Source organism: Callionymus lyra, chromosome 9 (assembly GCF_982586985.1).
Source record: "Callionymus lyra chromosome 9, fCalLyr1.hap1.1, whole genome shotgun sequence".
NCBI classification, from domain to species: domain Eukaryota; kingdom Metazoa; phylum Chordata; class Actinopteri; order Syngnathiformes; family Callionymidae; genus Callionymus; species Callionymus lyra.
In genome coordinates this window covers 9,898,831-9,920,864 of record NC_141826.1, presented here as the reverse complement: position 1 = coordinate 9,920,864, position 22,034 = coordinate 9,898,831, and the positions used below count along the sequence as shown (strand labels likewise).

Genomic DNA, 22,034 nt, shown 5'->3' with positions numbered 1-22,034 from the left:
GTTAACAACACTGTCAATAAAAGTTTCTGTTTCTGAAATAGTTTACCTTCGAGAATTATCCAGCAGGGGGCAGTGTCACCGCAGTTTCCAGCAACAATCGAGCTGGGAGCTATTAATAGCTATTAAATTAGCTAATAGAAATCCTCACCTAAACTAAAACAAATGTCGTTCGTTCTTCGGTTCTATTCACGTCATTGGAACAAGAACATCGACAGCGTAGCATCCTTTCATGTCTCTACAGGTGCGTGAGCCACAGACGAGGTGAACTTACACTTTAATTCATCGAACGTGGAGCAAGCGTGCATTCCATTAACAGAGTGACGTCACTGTATCGTCAAAGATGAAAGCACACCTGTCAAGTTCGCCGATCAAAGCCACCCCCTTCGTCAATTGAGTTTTCAGAATAAAGCTATTTAAAAAAAAAATCTGTTTCACCCCCTTTGTTTGACGTAGTCAGTTACAATACGAACGTCAGTGACAAAAAAACTGATTTACATTACACACCTGAGACGCCCTTATTTAAATTATTATTTTCGTTTTACAACATTCTATTTTTAACACGTCACATTCTTAAAATTTCAAGCTGAAGACAATTAAAATATATATTTTTAAATATTACAAAAGGAATATAATCGCAGGTAATGTATTTTATCGTTTACAGTAGCATTTTCCGCCTTGGTCTTATTTTGAAAGACCAAGGCGGAAGCGATCTTCCGAGGCAGCGCTGGTGAGCGGCGCGCTCTGACAGCAGCTCAGAGAGGATGTTGGATCTGAACCCAGTGTGAGCGGCTTTGTGTTCGAACTGTCGTCTGTTGTCCAGAGCGAACTCCAGCGACACCAGTGCGGAGCTTGTTTGTTTTTTTAACATATTCATTTCCAACATTTTCTCCTTTTTTTTTTGCCAAAATTGTCTTTTCTGCGCCCGTCCCTGCCATGATATCTGGATCCATCTGGAAAGCATCTCTGGATTTTATTTTGAATTTCCAGTAATTTAAACTTGTTTTTTTCCCCACTACAATCTATTCTTCAATGTAGCCTCATATTTTTTATTAGGATATCAACCCATCATGAGTTCTAATGGTGAGTAGAATCTTGGATATATTCACAATACCTGCACGTAAGAACAATAAACATAAATACGTAATGAGGGAAAACACGAGGGACGCTTCTTCACAATAAGGTTCTTTTTTTTTTTTTTTTTGCTGTCACTTTCTATTTGCTGGGAAAGTGCGGGGTGAGCGCTTTCTAGAGTTAAGTATATCTCGGGGTCAGTGTGGCATTTGTTCGGAGTTCACCAGGTTTTTTATGGGATTCTTACTTTGAAAGCAGCTGTTCTGGTTCCAACACCTGCTACTCCTCCCTCCTCTCCATGATGAGCGTCATTTAGATCCAACTGAGGGGGTTCTCAGGTGGACGGCTTTCCAGCTGCTCCACCTCTTCACCTGAGCGTCTGTTTGAGAGACCAGTCTCGCTGCCCGTCTTAAGTTGGTGGGTTGGATCAGTCAAACTTAACCCCCCCACTGTCCTGAAGGGGGTGGGGGTGCATGATGCTAAGCTGACCCTGTATCAGCTGACTCTGCCTCTGATCCTCTGTCAGCTGAATCAGTGTTTTCCCTGCAGGCCCCGCGAACACTCAATAGTGCTGTTGTGCATTTGTGTTTACAAGTTCACACCAGTTGATCTTTATAAGGCTCCACAACTGAACTTTGGGTGGAGAAGAGAAGATGCTGTACATGAGCACAGGTCAGGGCGAGGATCAGGGTGATATTATGGAAGGTAAATTCTCATTTATTTCTTCTATTTTTAGTTTAGTCTGCACCCACAGATCTAGAAGGGTTGGTATCTGGCAACTCTGTTTTTTTTGCTATTGTTTGACTTTCTTTCTTTGCTAGCTACAATGTGTTTTCTGTTTGAAATTGAATGGCAACCTTTCCAGGGGGTCCCTGCCTCTTGCCAGAAGTTGCTGGGTTAGACCCTAGCCCCTTGAAACCCTGTTAACGGGATGATAATAATAGACAAAAATATATATAATTTAATCACAATAGGGAAATTAATGAGTCTTCTAACATCCACCCAAAAAGTAGGGTCAAGATAATTCCATAGCCTGGAAAGAATACTCTTTGTTGAATATGAGAAAATCCCTGAAACAAAACATTGGCCAAGGAGCTAATTTTTTACATGTATTTATAAATCCCATAATGCAACAGAACCAATATTAGAATGATGATACAAACATTGTTACGGAACTAGACTTGTGTCCATCTTAAATTTTGCTTCAACACTTCAATGCAGTTTCATGTAAGTTGATTTATGTTAGTGATTCAGATGTTAGCTGTGATTTCCGAGCAAGTTTTGTTCTCTAAGTTAGTTCTGAATGTATGAGAAGCCACACAAGTGACGGATAAAACCTTCAACTTCTTCTTAAAACCAGATGGAATTAAAGCGAACACCATAACTTTACCGTGGGTTCCTGGTCCCAATATCAACTTTATTAAGAAGTTTCATTGAAATAAAACTATTTGTCTTTTTTTAATAAGCTGTATGACAGATAAGTAATTTAAAATAAATTACTTTTCCTGTAACACTTATATTATGACTATATTGCCTTCACACCAAGTGTTTAATACTATGACAAAAATAAAAGATAATTAAGTTGTAGGCAATTTTTCTTGGTCAATTCATTATGCTAATACAGTATATAAGTAAGTAAGTGAGTAAGTAATCTAAATGTATATAGCGCTTTTCCAGACCAGGGTCACAAAGCGCTTAAACAATCAAAAGAATATTCAATAAAATATATACTAAAAAGGTCAAGATAACATCGAGAATAACACAGTTCCAGAAAATCGAGGAAAAGCCTGTACAAATAAGAAAGTCTTAAGATGTTTCTTGAAGGAGTCAGTAGATCATCAAACACAGAGGGAGAGGAAGATCGTTCCAAAGCTTAGGAGCAACAGTCTGGAAGGATTTCTCTCCTCTGGTCCTGAACCGTGTGCGAGGAACCATCAATAGATTCTGATCCACAGACCTCAGAGCCCGAGCTGAGGTGTAAGTCTGGATCAGATCACTGATGTAAGGAGGAGCCTGACCATGAATAGATCTGAAAGTAAGAACCAGAATTTTAAAGTTGATCCTGAAAGAAACAGGAAGCCAGTCAAGAGTTTTAAGGATTGGAGAAATGTGAGTTCTTCTACTAGAGCAGCTTAGAATTATCGCTGCAGAGTTCTGTATCAACTGCAGGCGAGACAGCTCCTTCTTGTTACTTAAAAGCTATCAAGCTATTTGTGTGCTTTTATTTAAGTTGTGAACTAAAACAGCTTATCTTGCAAAAGGGAAACTATTTGGCCATTTATTATAGATTGAAATGTCATGTTTTTCTATCAATCTATGTAAAATGTGTGATTCAATGACATTTTCAAAATAATTACTTGATGACTGAAATATTTAATGGCTGCAGCCTTACAACAAAGTCGTTGAGACTGAATCATAAGAGTGACTAAAGGCATCATCCAGATATAAACAACGGATTAATACAATAAATGACGGGAAAAAAAAGTCGAGGACCTACATTTGAAATGGTCCTATGATCAGAGAAAACATCTAAGGTAAATAAGAGCAGGATTGCTAAGCTACAACCAAAGCTAAATACTCTTTATCATCTTGCATTTACACCTCCACCTCGTGTGTAAACGTAGCCGTCAACTTGATAAGATTGTCAGTATATCTCCGTCAAGAAAAAAGGAAAGGTTGGACATCAGACGAGTCTTTTGTTTTCATTCGACGTCTTGACGTCAAGTGTCGAGAAACACGTGTGAGCTGCCAGCACGAGGGAGCTGTCAGTGCCGTGTGACGCCCTCCGTCGGAATGCTACGAAACTTGTCCGAAACCTGTGGTATGTGCTTCATGTGTTGTCATTGTCAGAGGAGGCAGATGTCTCCTCTCTCTCCTCTCTCCTCTCCATCAGTCAGACATATGTTCCCCTCCCGCTCACAGCCCTCTCCGGGGTTGGACATGAACGGGCCTGTTAAGCCGCACAGTGTGCAATGTTTTTCCGCTGCATTGGGTGCGATAGCCCAGAGGTTCTTCTACACACATGGGGTAATTACACACAGCGCTGACTGTCTCGCTTCATCTTCGGGGCCTTCCATCACTTGTGGTCAGTGGCTTTTTACAGAGTAAGTCCACTGGTGAGACGTTTTTTTCCTGCCCGGCTACCTGGAAAGGTTCAGGCCAGGCGAGTCAGGGGCGAGGGGCCAATTTTCGGCTCTCAAGGAGCCATAGCGAATTGAAATTGAATAGCTATAATGTTTGAAAATGTCACAATGAAACAAGCTGCTTAGTGTTGATGGTGTTTCTGAATACCGAAAGTGTTTTACCTATCTGTCTCAATTTTGTGATAAACCAGATGTGATTTTTTTTTAAATGTTGAATGAGATTTCACTATTAACATTTGGCCCCTGTTCATTTTCACTGGACACAGCTGATCCATAGATGCAAATCTTAACAGAATTTCCCACTTTTTTTTTTACATTTTCCTGGCTCGAAATTGCAATTTTTGGTGTCAAATTATAACAATATCACTGTGAAATACTCAAACTCTAGTTGAGTTATGTCACTAAAAGATCAGTTGAATCAGCTTTCGTTCGACTTATTCAAGTCAGTCTGCAGACTTCACTTATGCACAAGTAGTGGAAGGTTGAGATTTAAAGTGTCTACTTAACAACGGTCGCCTGAGAAGTAATAAAATATACGGTCATCGATATTTTAATCAATAAGCTCAAGGACCCGTGTGAGGCAGTGGATCCATCTTGGAGCTCAGCTTTTTTTTTTTACATCCGATACTGGTGCCAAACTAAGTACTATTTTTAACGCTGCATCGAACGTTGAGTAAAGAATTGGAGACAAACTTTTTCTTTTAATTTACCATTTCTTTTTAACGCCAACTATATGTGCGTATTCACAAGAATCTGGAGATACAAAACACATCATGATACAGGCATAATGATATGATATATCAGGATTTATTATTGTGATACTGTAGTAACAATGATATATGTCGAATTATAGCCGATTCAACTGATCTTCTAGTGACATATCTCAACTTGAGTTTGAATTACTGGGATCTGTTTTTCCTTAATCAACTATAGTCTTACCTCAACTGTAAAGTGTCTTGAGATAACTTTGTTATGATAAGACACTTTAAATAAAATTGATTTGAATTAAATGTGTAGTATTGTCGAGTACTTGACTCTTACAAACATCATGACTCTTGACTAAGTCGTTACTGATTTTATTTGTTTCGAAACCAAAATATGTCCAAACATGCTGGAGTTCACTGTATCCTCTCGTCCTCAGTCATCGCTGTGTTTTGTGGAATTTCATTGTTTATTAAGCTGTGTAGGTAGTAATGACGGTTGCAATGTAGCCGATGGAAGTTTCATTGTGACTGAAAAATGTACAAACAGAGGAATATTTGCATGTTAAATATACTTTAAAACAATATATTTTAAATAACCTTATTTCAAACACCTTTATATATAAGATAAAAAAACGAATAGAAACCATTCAAGAACTATGATGAAAATAAAATATTATTTGAAAACCAAATCATGGGTACAGTTCTGTTCGAACACCCCGTTGGAACGCCTCCCAGAATGTTCCGTCACGCATCCCATGTGCCAAACAATGTATTCTCCAGGTTCCTCGGCGTCCCGGCGACCTTGACTCGTGGTTAGATTGAGTGATCATTCAGCGTGTCAGCAGAGGTTTGACCCTCCCCTCGCTCCACACGGTGGCTGAACGTTCGCGACAGCTAGTGGACACTATCACAGCCGTGATGTATGCTCCTTGTCAAGGTCCCGACAAAGTAGAATGATAAAGGCGGGGGTCGGTGAAGGAGTCTTGAGATTCTGGAGAAAATTGTCAGAGCTATTCGGATTCTTTAATATTCAACGTGTCAGAGAGGATATCGGTTGACGGAAGATGAATGAACTCGGGGCTTCGTTTTTCGAATGAATGACTTAAAAGATTCTGGACGAGAAGCGAAGAATTTATCTTTGATAAACCTATTTACATTAGAGGATTTACAGATGTCTTCATATTGTGCTTGAGGGATCAGCGCCGCAAGTGCTGTGGAACAAGAAAGGGCTTTGAATTTGTGTTAATCCCGTGAATAATAAATGACTTTGAATGCCAGCAAATGAAGCCGATGAACGAAGAAAAGAAGTCTAAAGAGGTTTCATTCACAGTTTCAAATATCATACAAATCGTCATTCACTTGGAAGCACTATGTTTGTCTGGCTTTTCCTCTGATAATACCTTGTTTGATCTCTTTCTTTTCTCATAATCGTTTTTTTCTTCAATTCTCGGGTTGAATAAAAATGGTTGTATTGAGAGGAAATTGTTTGATTGGAGCCAAGAATTGTTTGATTACAGTTGAAAATGGTTTGATTAAAATTGAAAATGGTTTGATAACAGTTGAAAATAATTTGATTACAGTTAAAAATGGTTTGATAACAGTCGAAAATTGTTTGGTTACAGTTGAAAATGGTTTGATTTCAGTTGAAAATTGTTGGATTTCAGTTGAAAATTGTTGGATTTCAGTTGAAAATAGTTTGATTACAGTTTAAAATAATTTTATTAAAGTTTAAATTGTTTGATTACAGTTGAATATGGTTTGATTTCAGTTAAAAATGGTTTGATAACAGTCTAAAAATGGTTTGGTTACAGTTGAAAATGGTTTGATTTCAGTTGAAAATTGTTTGATTTCAGTTGAAAATAGTTTGATTACAGTTGAAAATAATTTTATTAAAGTTTAAATTGTTTGATTACAGTTGAATATGGTTTGATTTCAGTTGAAAATGGTTTGATTTCAGTTGAAAATTGTTTGATTTCAGTTGAAAATTGTTTGATTACAGTTGAAAATAGTTTGATTAGAGTTGAAAATTGTTTGATTTCAGTTGAAAATAGTTTGATTACAGTTGAAAATAATTGTATTAAAGTTTAAATAGTTTGATTACAGTTGAATATGGTTTGATTTCAGTTAAAAATGGTTTTATAACAGTCGCAAATGGTTTGGTTACAGTTGAAAATGGTTTGAGATCGGTTGAAAATGGTTTGATTACAAACAATTATAAAGTAAACTAAGGAAAAGATGATCTTGAAATTAAACTACATAGATAGGTGAGATAATACATCTGAAACTAGCTTTTAAATGTTTTATAAAAGTGATATTACCAGGGTTGTATTGCAAGTTCTCGATTGTAGTTTCTTGCTCTGAAAATCGCCCCAGAACTGTTAATGTCGATTACATTATTGTCTATATTTAACTTTGCGCTCATAGTTTATTATGATATTTGGACGTCTCTATTACGTTTGTTGCTCTCCATGATATAATGGACATTGAAATTTTCACACGGATTTGCGTCAGAGCTTGATTATTTTTACCTTCCGTAACTCGCTGTCAGCACCAATTTCCCAACATCCCCGGTGACTCAGCTCCCAGCACACTCTGGCTGGTGGCTGTCAGCTCAGGAGCATAAATAGCAGCAGTGGTCGGTTCCTCCGGGACTCTGTCTGGCTCTCTGGCTGACCCAGGTCCGGCTTCTAGCACCTGTCTGCCACTCGCTGGATTCAGAGCAGGCTCTTGCTGCCGATGTTGGCGCCTGTTGCGTCATTGCACCTGTAGTTAAGCGAGCGGTATAATGACTCATCAGCTCTGCGTGGGAAAAAAAAAGGTTGTAGGTCGTTCCAGGGCTCTAGAACTGATTTAGAAGTGGCTCCTGTGCGTTAACACACTTCACACTTTTAGATAATGTCATCAAGATCTTAAGCTTCGCAGCCGATCGCCGAGCCGCATTCTCCTCTTAACTCAATGTCACAAATAAATAAATCGACTTTTCATTTGGTCAATATCGTATCAGTACTTTATCTTACAAAGTCTTTATTGTTTTTAAGTACTTCTGCTCAACTTCATGTGTATTTTGTTCTGTCTGTCTAGATATACCACTAGACAAACCACAAGTTCAAACTACTTGTATCAAACTTGTACTCATTTAATGGATATTTGAATAAAAAACTAAACAAAAACTAGACAACTTGAACTTATAAACCAAAAACCTTTTCCACATCTCTCTGTACTCCATTTAAAGGACCAACGCTTAGTTCTTAGTTGGTGGGTTTTTTCTCCCAGTTTTTAAAATGTAAGATACAAAATTGTAGTATTAAAAAATATAGTGACAGTAATTTGCACCACTTATAACACTTGGAAACTCCCCTGACAAACAGCTGGCACCGTTATTAGATAAATCCTTCACGATACCCATTCCTAATCAATACAAACTCAATTATTTTGATCCCCACATTTATCACAGAATCGATTTCTCAATCAAAAATGTATTCTCATTGGAATCTTGACCCCATAATCCAATGTTGAGATTCCCTAAGAAAGTAAAAGTAAACCTGTTGTTGATCACTGTGACGAGTATTCTTATGTATTGATTACGATTTTCTAATTCCTTTTTGTCAATTGAATATAAACAAACTTACAATAAAAAGCAAACAGGTGATTTTATGAGACGATGTCTTTTTTCGTGCGAAGAAACGCTCGATTTCCTTTTCTGCCTCGTCGAAGTTTACAAGGCGTCATTACTATTCCGACCTACTGGTGTTTCTATTTATCAAATGTCGACGAGCGGGTCCCGGCGGTGCCGCCAGCATTGTGAGCGGAACAATGAAGTCGAGGCTTGAGTGCGAGAGATTTCGGAGAATTAACGGCGCTGTGTTTTGTGCGACCTGCAGTGGACAATTACTCTCCTTGAGTCTGTGAATGGTTGTGAAGTGTGTTGTTGTGTTTGGTGTTGATTAATCCTTTCAATTGAGGTTAATAGATCGACAATGATGAGGTCTTTGAGACGCGGGACCAGATTTCTTAGCAGCGACATCTACAGTGATACTCAGAGAATAAGCGACCGATATCTAGATACCTTTCATGGCTGCTGTTGAAGGATGTTTCCTGGTGTTTCTCTGTTACTGACGAGAGAAGCTTTTATTTTGAAATAACTAATTGAAACAAATATTTTACCACTGACGTGTAATTTGTTCGGTTACTGGTTGGTAAATCACGTGTCAAGATATAGTATTTTATTGAGTTTTAACTGTAGACTTTAACAAATATTGACGATTTTATCGTACGTAACTATTGTTTATGAAGTCAAATTGCGGCCATCTTGGAAATACAGTTTTAGGGTTTAGCCAGGCTCCTGTCAGGCAGCGGAGTTTGGGCCCAGAATAATTTTTAGGAGGCAGTAAAACTATGTTGGCTAATACATGTTTTACTTGCCAGTCAAGTCAAAACTTTTTTAACAAATATATAATCAAACTTTTAATGTTTTTAATTATTCACCTCCCATGCCAATTGTGAAGTTGGACCCAATATTATTTTTAAAACCAGGCTGTAAATATGTTTTGTTTAATGTCATAAAAATGCATTTTATTTTGGTTGGTTTGAACGTGACTTAGGGTCTCATGTACAAGATCTGAAATCTATTGATTTATTTTGGGGTTTTTATGCAATTTGCAATGCAATTAGGCATAGGCTTCAATGTACAGTTGTAAAAAAAAAGCTTTAAATCGTTTATTTTGCTTTAAAATGTTTGGGAACTGACCTGCTTGGGACCTTTGCTCCTGCTAGGATCTGGTTGTAACACTGTCACGTAAAGAAAGTGTCTGGTTGTATTGACAACTGTTAAAAAAGTGAGGATTTTATCTAAGAAAATATTTCAACTTCTATTAAATATGTATATAAAACAAATATTGTACACAAATTTTGAGGCCAAAGTCCACACATATCTTGTTTGAATTTGGGAAAACTTGTGCAAAAAGTAACATTTATTTCTCTCAACAGCTGCTAAAAAAGGCTCAACCGGAGGCGAGCGAAGCTCTGGTCCAATCCGCTGCCAGCGATGTCGAGAGGTGTGCAAAGGGGAGGTGGTGCGAGTCCAGGAGACCCACTTTCACGTCAAGTGTTTCACCTGCACTGGTAAGTCCTTCTCATCCACGTTCAATGAAGGTCCATCACGACTGAACGATGCCATCAAAGACGGGTGTTATGGATTTGTATTTTCCTCGTCTGTCATCCGTCAGGCGGACTGTCCTACGCTGACACTGGGAGAATCCAAATCCCTTCATTAATCCATCTTCTCGTGCACACGCCGAGGCTACTATTAGCCCTGGGTGGGGATTGGAGAGGATCACAGGATCCCCGCAGGAGATTTAGACTCCTGCTAAGTTGGCTTGTTATTGTGCTGTCCCTTTCATTTGTGGTCCAATGACACACCTTCGCCCACTTTTTTTTTTTCTCTGGTGACCTGGAAGAGACCTCCTGACCTCCTGACACGGATGTAGATCCTGTTGAAGGGAACAAAGGGATCATGTTTTTCAAATTACCCAATTAAAAAAAAAAAAAAGAATCTTCTTTTGATTCAATTTTGAACAACTATAAAGGGTCAAAATCTTTTCTTGGAAATCTCTTCCATCTCTTCTAGGGGAATCCAGGAGATAATCTCTCCATCCCGTCCTCCATCTGCCCCCCATCCTCCCAGTTAACCCTTTATTGACTATCCTGTCAGGATTTAACAAGCAACTCCTCAAAGATGATCTAGAAATATGAGCTTTAATGTATTTACGGTTGTCCAGCAGAAACTGATTATTGTGCACAATACTTGAAAAGTTAAAGTAGAATAATTCTTGAACAATTGAACAATGGTGTGATTAAAAAAATGGAACTGGTGTGAATGGCGATGTGGATGCATGCAGCTTCAAGGATGAGTTCACTGAGAGGGAGTGAGAGGAAGAGATAATTGTGTTGTTTGTTTAAATTTTACTAGGTACTTATCCATTTTAGTTTGTGTAACTATTTAATTTCTTCTGGACTAAAGTGTACGGGTGGAGCGATAGAGTATCCAAAAGTTACTATCTTTAAAAAATAAAATCCACAAAGTAAATAAATAACGGGCTCCAACATGGGCGAAAAACGAAAATAGAAGAAAAAACTCTGACAGCGAAATCAACTTGTGAGCTCTTCTTGCTTTGAAGCTTCTTTAGAAGGGGGGAAGAGACCACCACTAATCTGCTCAGCTCAGTGCAAACCCACCTCCCACTAATAGGGTAAGAAAAACAACAACAGAATACGAAGCAAACTTAGAAAATGAGACAAAATATACAAGGATCATGACAACCTTCTGTTTATATGTATAAAAGAGATAAAACGTGTTGTTAATTTTTGTACACAGCTGTATTTCTTACTTGTTATATATGAAAATGATGATTCTAGTACACTGTTGTGCCTTCATATCTATACTTGAAAATCTAGAAATGATTGTTTAAAAGAAGAAAACATTCTTTGTTGAAGACTAGTTTGAAGCAAGTACCAGATTTTATTGAGTTGAGAAGCTTTGATGAAAAGAAATAAGTTCAATTTCATTTAAAGAACTTTTCTTTTTACCACACAAATGACAAACACTTTCAAGTGTCAGCTGGAGTCGAGCAATAAATTCATTAAGCTAGTTTTCTACTTAACGCTAATACGGTGAATTCCGATCACATAAGCGAAACGATCTTCTCCTCTAAAAATAAGCTCATGACAGTTGCGCGTCTGTACATGTGCAAATTAAGAGTCAAAGAAGTGAGAAATTCTATTTGTCATGCTCCTCTGCTGCCTGAAGCTCCTTTGCCTGCTTTTCTGTTGCTGTTATTGTGGAAGAAAGTGTGGGTGTGCACGAAATCCCTCTTCACTTTTGTGTTCATAACTTATTCTGAAGAGAAATGTTTGACCCTGAGGTCATGTCCAGAGCAGTGCCTTCTGCTTCACTTAATTAATTAATTTAGTATATTTAAAGACATATATATATTTGTATTTAATATGGACATTTCTGTATTTTATAAATGTAAACTAAGATTATGGACTCAGCCAACTTGCACTTTTGATGTGTTTTAACTTGTCTGTCTAATTTCTGTCAGTATAAATTTTGGGATACATTTTTGTGTGAAAGTGACATTAAAATGATGGGAGAAAGTGGAGGCTGCGAATCAGTGATTTTGACATGACTTCAAACTTAAATACATATTGAATGTTGATATTTTAGATGTAGATTTCAGTACTGATCCCTACTACAGTTTGCATATACAAACAAAATAATAATTTGGGAAAAGGTTTTTACTTGATACATTTCGCCATCAATTACGGATATCTTCGGTCGGACGTACAAACATTGTGTGGCTGCATTTTCGTGCACTTTATTGCTTTACCCGCTTTGACGGCTACATTCAGTTGATTCAACCATCAAAGAGTCTCCATTTTCAGCAACATTGTAACACAAATTTGCCAAAAAAAAAATTACAAACCATTTAAAAAGACATTCTTCAACAAATAATTGTAAAATTGCAAAATGTTAATTCATTAATAATGTAGAAAACAAGTAGATTAATTCCACTGATGTCTTCTGAAAATACTGAAGCATCTTTAAGAGACTCAGAGTGTAGCGTCTAGAAGTTACAGTTATGAATGTATTAAAGAAAAAAAACCTCTTTGCCAGTTTTTGCAAAGTGTTTTCAAATATAAAGCCTAAAATAATCCTCAGCACTTTTTTTGTTTCCTTTTTCTCGAGGCAGAATGAAGGTATATTTATGTTTTTTATTCTGATACAAATCACTGTAGTTCAAGGTTGCTTTGGTAAAAATATAAAGGGCTACTTTAGTGAGTGGACGTCACTGTTAGCCAACAAGAGGGTGCTAATCCATGGCCTGGAGAGATCGGGGGGTGCACAGGGAAAGAAAGGGAGATGGGGGATGGTGCCCTTCAACTTCCACATTACATCATTACACAGCTCTGTACATCTTTTTTTTTCTCACCCGGCCAAATCAGCATCAAACACCACGTTGAAGGCGTCTTTCTACGTCTCACGCCTTCCAGATAGTCGTCTCACCCCCGGTGAGCGTCAGATCCTTGGCTCTGATGTTGCACCGCCAGCACTTTTCCAGCCATGTTTTGGTTTGGTGTCCATGAGTCGTGTTCTTTTCAACTACACTGCGATACAGTTTCGAAATAAATGGTGATTCAGGAAAGACAATATTTGCTCAAGACTTCTGTTCCAAAGCAAAACAGCGATGGTTGACGAGCCTAAGTAAATAATACTTTGTTGTTATTATATAATTTCTATGCTTATTTGTTTTTAGATTAGGTGAAAAAAAGGCAGATTATGGATTGGTTGGTGGACCTGGGGTCAGCTTCGAAACGACATTACGTGGATATCCAACTAAACAAAATGTACATTGAACAAAAAGTCTTTAACAGTAAGAATTCATCTTATTATTGGTTATTCATTCTCAGAGTTTCAATCAATCTTAATTATAAATGTGTGTCCTTCACCAAACACTCAAATTCCTTTCCTTCAACCTTTCACTCTTATTTTTAGCCTCTGGATAATTGCTCGTCATTTGAAATCTTCTCCTCGGTTCCTTATCTTAAACATTTACATCTTTTTTGAAAAATTTTCAACGGCTTTAATTTTTAGTTGACCACCCAGCAGGCCACATTAAAAAATATTCTTAGTCTCTGACATGTACCTGAAAGCTGCTTGGCAGAGCTCTGCGCTCTTTTACACAATTATCAAGTTTTATTTTAATTTCGGATATTAATAATTTTGGATGTTTCAAAAAAGGTTTACACACTATGCATTATGTAATAAATATGGCCTATGACCAGCTGGAATTCTGTTAGCATCCCTTACTTAGTAAGTGATGTTTAAATGTCGTCATTTGTGCGCCCCCTTTTCCTCTACCTTGTCAAATTGCCCTCTCCTCTAAATCTTTCACTGAGAGGACAGTATGTGGTCCACTCATTTGTTTGCACCACGGACTGGTTAAATTTAAGCTTGATTTTCCCAGAACGGCCTACAAATAAAACAAAAATAACCTTTAAGTGCCTAAACGCTGAGTCAGCAATAGTCTCGGGCTGGTTTCTCTACAACAAGAGTTGGTGTTTTACTCTTCCTTACTGCCTAGTTTTGAGAAAACCTGACCGAAATGTTATCTTAACATGTAAGTCGATACAACAGAAATAATGTCTTCCCTAATAATCGTTTACTCTGCGGCCCCAAATGCCTCATGGACCGGTACCGGTACCGGTTGAGGACCACTGGTCTACATGCTCATTTTCAAGATTTGTTTGTTTGATGCAGTTTGGGACTTTAAAAACAGACTAACACAGCTACTATCATAGATTTAAATACTATCAGTAGTTTTTTTTTCTCTTGTTTAAAATGTATGGTAAACATGTGATGGTATTGAAGCTAATAAATGGTTTTGTTATGTATTTTCCCATCACTGCTCCTCATTTTCTTTTCCCTTTAACTGAGTCCAGCAAGTATTTTTTAGCAAATTTCTGTCGAAATCAATGAATGAAAAACTGTGGTGTCTACACGTGCTGAAGTTTTTGGATGAACACATTCGATGTTAAGAGTTTAGACCAGACAGAAAAGGGCTGACTTCACCCGAACGACCGGACCACAAACATTTTCAGTCTTGCTGACGAAACACAGTAGAAGCCACATTTTTTCACGGTTTTTAACCCCATATTTAAATATAAATCAGTGTCATTTCGTGTCACCCTCATCTATGCTTGGAATACCACTCTTTTCTGTGCGCCCCGTGTGTCGGCCCAATGACACGGAGACCACAGTTAACCTGATGCATAACGTGGAATACAAGTGCAACACGCCACCGCTTCCTTTAGGAAGAGAATTCTCACAAGAGCTTGATAAATATGTTTGAGTCCCTGCAGCCTCCCTTAGGACACCATTACCCACAATCTCCAAACATTTGTGCTGGTAATGTTACATACGAGGAGGAGGGGATTGGAAGTAAGGGAAGAAAGGGGGGAACGGAGAAGGCGCTAAGAAAAAAAGGTTAAAAGGAGGAACATGAGGCAAAATACAGAGGAAAAGTGGGGGGTTACTGGGAATGGGAGCTTCCTGTAACTATAGCAACGGCTGCTACGCTGGTCCAATCACCACGCCATCGCCTGGTTGCTAGGGAGAGATTCCGCCGGAGAAGGGAAAACGAGACACGAGCGTTCCTCCGTCGCCACGACTCTCCAGGATCTGGATAGATGACAGGGATTATTCCTCTGCTTGACTCTTAAAAGACTCCTGAGGGATTTTCAGGGTGTTTCGCCAATAGTGTGTGTTGGAAGGTAGAGTTAAGTGATTTATGAAGAGCTGTTTATTTAGAAATTCTTTTTTCTTTTTTTTTTCAGCGTTGAGTGCATTTTATTGCTGCTCCCAGACCAGTGTAGAGCTCTTCCCCGCGCCTTCATCCACACTTATTTTCCACCCAGCTGAGTCCGTCATCACGTCTCAGAGGGTTAAAAGCCGACGGCCTGAGCAGGGACTGCTGGTATGAAGCGACTCCACAGGGCAGCCATCTGTCTCCGTCCTCCACCACAGCACAGTGCTCGGGGAACCCTGTCATCCAGACACAGTTACTCTCCGTGCTAACTTCTCCGTTGTCTCTGTCGCCCCTTGATTCACATCGCGACCTTTTAGACGTTTCATTTGGTGGATATTTTTTAGGGAATGTTACAGTGTCTGGCTCATAAAACTGACCTACAAACGAGTTGATGTGTGGTAGTAGTCTAGCACTGCTCAGGATCAAGTGACGTCAGGATACATATGTGTACTAACTGCTCGGTGGAATTCACACCATTTGCTTTTCCTTGGTTTTCAAGTACTTGAAAGACAATTTCCTTTAACAGTCAAATAATCACAATAATCACATGAAAGGTATAGTAGAACTTTATTGATTGAATTTTTTTTCTTCCAAATTATCCACAGCAATACAGCAATTTTTCATAAAAAATAATCAAAATAAAATAAGAACAAGAACAAAGAGATATAAAGAGAACAAGATGATACAATCTAAGTCTAAAGATAAAGATAAAGAACATAGATCAAAGATAAATCAGAATTTAAAAAAATCAAAGAAATCAGTTAAAATCGCGATATTTTATTCACAATTCCGTATTAATATTAAGCAGCACTGTGTCCATTTTTTGGTAGTATTTGATTTTTATCATAGTTCTCATCATCATAGTTTATACTCAAATTTGATTTAAAGTAATTCTATTTAAAATGTTAAATAAACATGCAAATATTTGCAGCTTTTTTTTGCATTTAAGTGGTGCGATGACTGAGGACGAGAGGATACATCTTACTCCCTCAGCTTTTAAAGCTGATGTTTGGAGGTATTTTTGTTTTAAAACAAATGAAAACGGTTTCAACCTTGTCAACTTTGTTTTTAATTCCATTTTAATTTTCCATTTACTGTGGCTAGGGCTGGGTATTGAACTTCTGTCCTTCTGTAGTATCGACCAGAATACTGTGTTAGTACCGAGTATAGAAACATGCTAAAAAACAATAAACATTTAAAAACTTTTATTTTAAACCATTTTTTAAATGTCTCCAGCCGAATTACACACACCCACTGCTACTGGACAAGTTGATCTTGTCTACATAAAGACAAACAACCACTGACACAATGCAAAATTGCCGTTGATATATCCGGTGCGTTGCTGTCCCACACATGTGTTTCAGCATTTACAACTAGCTTACATTTACTAATATTGAAAATGTATGAGTTTCCCTGGAAGAACAACTCTAACTTTAAGTGTAGTATGTGATTAAAAACAAGTTTAGAGGCAGTTTGCGACGATACTTAAATTGTTGCTCGTTGCCATTAAATGAGACCATTGTTTTTAATGGGCAGGTGTTCGGAGATCTGTGATCGTCTTTTTCTATCGCTCCCTCTCCTTTGCTTACTCTCTGCCAACTGGCAAGACTTAAGAAAACTCAAAGCTCAAAGTGTTTCCTTTCACAGGACAAAGAGGAAGTCACAGGAAGTCACCTTTGTTAATAAGCCAAAAGCAGTGAATAATCAATCAGGTAATTTGGATATAAGTAGAGCTTTTTTTTTAAGAAATTATTAATGATAAGACATTTAAGACACTCTTATTATATACAGGGTGCTGATTCCACCTCACAATGACCCAGTTAGCTAGCAAGTATACCATCCATACCACACTGGGAAGAATTGTGTTTTATGCAGAAGAAATGATAAAGTGCATAGGTAACGATTAGGGGTGTTAGAAAATATTAATATTGAATATATATAATTTATATATCACAATACTTTTTAGATATTTGACAGCACTGTGTCAGTGTATTTTTCGTTAAAAAAAAATACATATATATACAGTATATTATACAGTATACCTGTATATATGTATATAATTTACTTAAAAAATAAAAATTGAGTTTTTGAAAAAATATTATTTACAATTAACACATTTCAATTACCAAATATTCAATGCATTTGTTCATTCATGTGTTGCAACTTAACTTTCTACCGCTAGATAGCAGCAGTCCACCGCAGCTGAAGGAACAATGATATCCAGATTAGGGCAATGACTTTGGACGAGAGGATACAGTCGACTCCAGAAGCTTTTAAATCTAAACATTTTTTTGGGCTAATTTAGGTTTTAAAAAAAAAAAGACTCGGCAGTTACAATAAAATGTGATCTGTAAATTCGGAAACGAGAGTCAAAGTACTCGGGTAAAACTACCTTGTTCCTACAGTATCGCAATATTTTGCAATATATCACCATACATTGTCACCGTATGGCAGTAGGTATTGTGATGCCAGATTCTTGCTAACATACACAACTAGTAAAGCTTATGAATCCACATTTATATATCCATGTTTTTAGATCCATGCCACAGATTCATTCTGTTGGTTTTCTCTCTTTTCTTATCATTAATTATAGTTAATAGTTGTTTTTTTTAAGTTGTTAAACTCAATGAACTGGTGAAAGAGCGAGTGAAGAAAATAGCAACACTTTTCTCCTCTTTTTAATGAGACATTCCTTAAAAAAAATGGAAACAACTTCAGTCCCAAGGAGATACGTGTGAAGGGGGTCAGCAACTGTTTCAGGTTCCAGTACGGGCTGACTTCAAGATTGGAATTTTAATTGCATCTGTTGGTTTGAGATAACTACCCAATCACGGCGGACCCCCTGTGGGGGTCTAATCAGCGTGGCTCTAATGACCGCGGCTGCAGACGCCGGCCTACGTGTTCACGGCTAATCGCCGGACTTATCGTCTCTCTCGCACAACTTCCCTCTGTGTCGACTGATTCTACTCGGAACCGTCGGCCGGGACTGGAACACACGAGGAATGAATATATGTCATTAAACGGTGGCGTATTGGGTTGCAGTTTTTTTTATGGGAGGATTCTATACCACGTTGTGGGTTGATGTGGCTGTAACCCGAAGTCTTTCTTCTGTTAGCCAAGCGGAGCCATGTCTCTGCGGGAACCGAGGCACCAAGCTTTCGACCCGACCCGACTCCACCCACTACGCTGGCAGCTGCTACATGTGGTTGGATCTGGAGGTTCAGCTTCACAGTTTTGGCTGAAAAGTGGATCATTGGCTGCATTCAGAATATGATTTTTGATGAAAGTTTCCCTCGTGGTTTTAACTTTGTTAGCTCTGATAAAAATCTATAAGGCAACGTCTTCATGTTTAACTGATATGAACAGTGCTTTGCCGCCCAGCTAATCAACCACATCTGTCACATAGCAACATAGACGTAGAATTGATATACAGTATCACTGTATCAACTGTTTTGTTGGTACAATTGGTAAGTAAGTAAGTAATGTGGGTTCGGTGTTTATTTCCTCCCAATACATTTTGTGGTTGTGTTGAAGTAACCCGTTTGTAACAGTGTGGACAAGCTCTGCTGTTACTGACTTTAGTTTGCTTAAAAAATCATTAAATACGTAATGCCGCGTTCAAAAACAACTGTGGAATAGCGAGACCACGATATGACTAGGAACTACAGTAATTGATTTATTTTTGACACTCGAACTTCCTGTGTGTCTAATGTCACTTCTCTTCACTCTTATTGTATACTTTCCTTTGTTTGCATTAGTCATGTGACAAGAGGCGTTATGTGTTATTATATAGATGTAAAATGTTATATTTTACAACATTAAAGTGGAAAAAAATGGTAATTTTGTAAAAGTCATATTAGCTGGAAAAAAAACTGCTAGTCAAAACACCTGAATTTTGATTTTAAAGGTATAAGAACCAAGCTTCTGACAGGTATCTCAAGTAGATTTCAAACCATGTAAGGTGAAAATCACCTCAGGTTTGTACGAGTACTACAATAAAGTGTTGATTTTTCATGATAAAAAAAAATAGTCTTGTTCTTTCTCTAATTCTGTATATTCAGAAGATTCTTTCTTATTTCCCTGATAAGTTCACTGGGTAGTGTGCGAGTGTGCTTGAGTAGTTAATTGTGCTTCAAAGGGAACTTCAGGTGATCCCTCTCCTCTCCTGCCGATCCCTCACCACATCCTGTTTGACAAGGACTCTTGACTTGGAAAAGGTCAATGAGAGCCGGTATAGAAGCATCTCTAACGGTGAGCTGCAGGGAAGGAGTGTTCTATGTATAACATCTTCTCTTTCTCAAAGCAGTTCCTACTGCTCTGAAATCTGTTTTAACAGGACTTTTGTCGCTTTTCTTAAAGGGGGACTAATGTCAAGATCCAACTCTCCTGGATTACTCACATGTTTCAAATGTGGAAGTCTTCCTCTCATCAGTCCCTCATCATGATGATGTTATGAAGTTATTAACTAATAAAGTACTCCCTGTCTGAAATCTCGGCAAACGAGAGGTTACGAGAGCTGAATCCATTATGTCGTAATAATGGTCTTCGCTCCTCCTCCAGCCAGCTTTTCACACCCGCTTTGTTTATACAACAGTCTCTTAGAGGTGGAGACTTCTAGGATTAATGATACACGGTGACAAACCTCGATGTTTTACCAATCACAGCAGAGTGGGTGTGGTTATTGTAAAGAAGATTTAATCTAAAAAAAAAAAAGAAGCGTCGTCAGTGGGCGGGGCTTAAACACATTTTCTAATGTAAATATTTAAATGAAAAGAGAGTTTTGTACAACTGTACACTGAATGTACACTGATGAGTACAATAGAGGTCCAAGATCTACTTAAATCAGCACGTGTTTTATTTTGAAAGCGGCGACAAAGTTACTGTGGTGAACTTCTTAGCTTCATTCAGGAGACTCTACTGCAGTCAGTGGAAACAGAACATTAATAAGAATGGTCAGCACCAGTGTAAGGTTAATTTACCTTTCAAATATGTTAATATAACCACACATCCAAGAATAATGCAACGAAAATTCTAACATCATTATTCTAGTGTGTAAACATGGAGCTCGTCTATTTTCTTTTTACATTCAACCAAATTGCCAGAAGTGGCACCCGCCGAACACCAGGCTCATTTAGGCTGTCTCCAGGGTACTTTGCAGAAGGTTTATGTCTGCTATGGCAACTGAGGTTGGGGGCCGTCCTCTGAAAAAGGCGAGAGCCAATCAAGTCGTCGGTGGGGAAAAAGATGGTGATAAGCCGAGGCAGGTGAACCACGAGCCGGCTCCTCCAATCCGGCGTGGGCAGATCCAGACGGCCGGCTGGGATTGGGTCATTTCATATGCTAATACGGATAATTGAGCAGTTGTTTTTGACACTCTTGGATTTTTAGACTGTGAAGTCAAATCACTGCCTCGAGCTTCGCCTCTTCTCTTTCCATGATGCTATCAAGTGGCATGTGATTTGGTTTCTGGGAATCCAAGTGCTTGAAAATGCTGCGGGACGATTCCTCTGGAAATGTGGTCAGCACACACACACACACACACACACATACACATCAAACACACATACTTTCGTAAAGCAATTTAAATGTTGAGGTTTTAATTCACGCGCCCCACATTTCCAAGCTGCCATGCCAGAGACCTGTCGCGATGATCAGATCCATCATCGTCGCTCAGTTCTCATCCTCGCCATCAATGCTCCGTGTGTTTCCCATCACGGGGTGGATTTATGTGCCGGCGTCGTCCTGCGGGAGCCAAGATTGTTTTGTTTTAAAGTGAGGGCCCATTGATCTTTTATGATGCCATTAAGTCAACATGCCGCCGTTATGAACAGCTTGAGATTAAATGAGTCTCTTTTGAAGGGTTTATGGACACGTGCTCGTGTGAAGTCCTGGTGCCCACCGGATGACTGTTAGGGCCCTTTTTTTTTTTGTCCACCCCGATCTATTTATACTCGCGAAGCCGTCAACAATCTGCATCCACCGCAGGCACATTTCTGTTTCTTCATTTCATTCGTAAGGGTTTTTATTCGTTTAGCCAAGCGGCCGCCTAATACACAGCTGTGTTTTATCAGATCACCGCACCGTCACTTGAGCTACTCTTTCCATTATTTCATTCTGAGTTATTGTTCGTCGGTTCGTCTCCGCCGCTCCGTTTCAGGGAAACATCTTTTATGTGAAGTCGACCACAGTCGGATCGTTTTTTTTTTTAGGAAAGAATTGAGAAGCTTGGAGCCTGGACGGAGAGGAAGTACAGTGAATGTGTGTCACGGCTGAGATGTTCAATAAGTGTGTGGGCTATGGCGCCAACTATGTCTTATCTTAAAACCCAACTCTCCTGACTGACATGTTTCAAAAGTTGAAATCTTCCTCTACAAGTGCAGAAATTCCCTCATCATTACGATGTTTTGAACTTATTACTATATAAAGTTCTGCCCCGTCTAAAATCTCGGAAAACTAAAGGTTACAAGTCCATTATGAAGCAATAATAGCGCCACTCCTCCTCCTGCTAGCTGTAATCACACCCTGCATTGTTTATATAACGAGTCCCTTGGAGGTGGAGACTTCTGGGATTGATGACATGCAGTGACGAACCTTGATGATTGAACAATCACAGCAGAGTGGGTGTGGTTGCAGTAAACCAGATTTCCTCTCCAGTAAAAGGAAGTGTTTTCAGTTGGCGGGGCTTAAACACATTTTCTAATGTAATTATTTGAATGAAAAGAGAGTTTTTTGGTACAAACAGACTCTGA

General features: G+C 38.5%; 1 protein-coding gene across 1 annotated transcript in view; it reads left to right on the top strand.

The window, feature by feature from the left end:
* Positions 1-793: 793 nt before the first annotated feature.
* Positions 794-22,034, top strand: part of ablim3 (actin binding LIM protein family, member 3) — a 51,406-nt gene continuing 30,165 nt past the window's right edge. The window contains exons 1-2 of the mRNA XM_087799643.1: positions 794-1,080; positions 9,905-10,039. Of these exons, the coding sequence (XP_087655769.1) occupies positions 1,068-1,080; positions 9,905-10,039 (148 nt within the window). The 5' untranslated portion in view covers positions 794-1,067. The remainder of the gene's footprint in view (positions 1,081-9,904; positions 10,040-22,034) is intronic.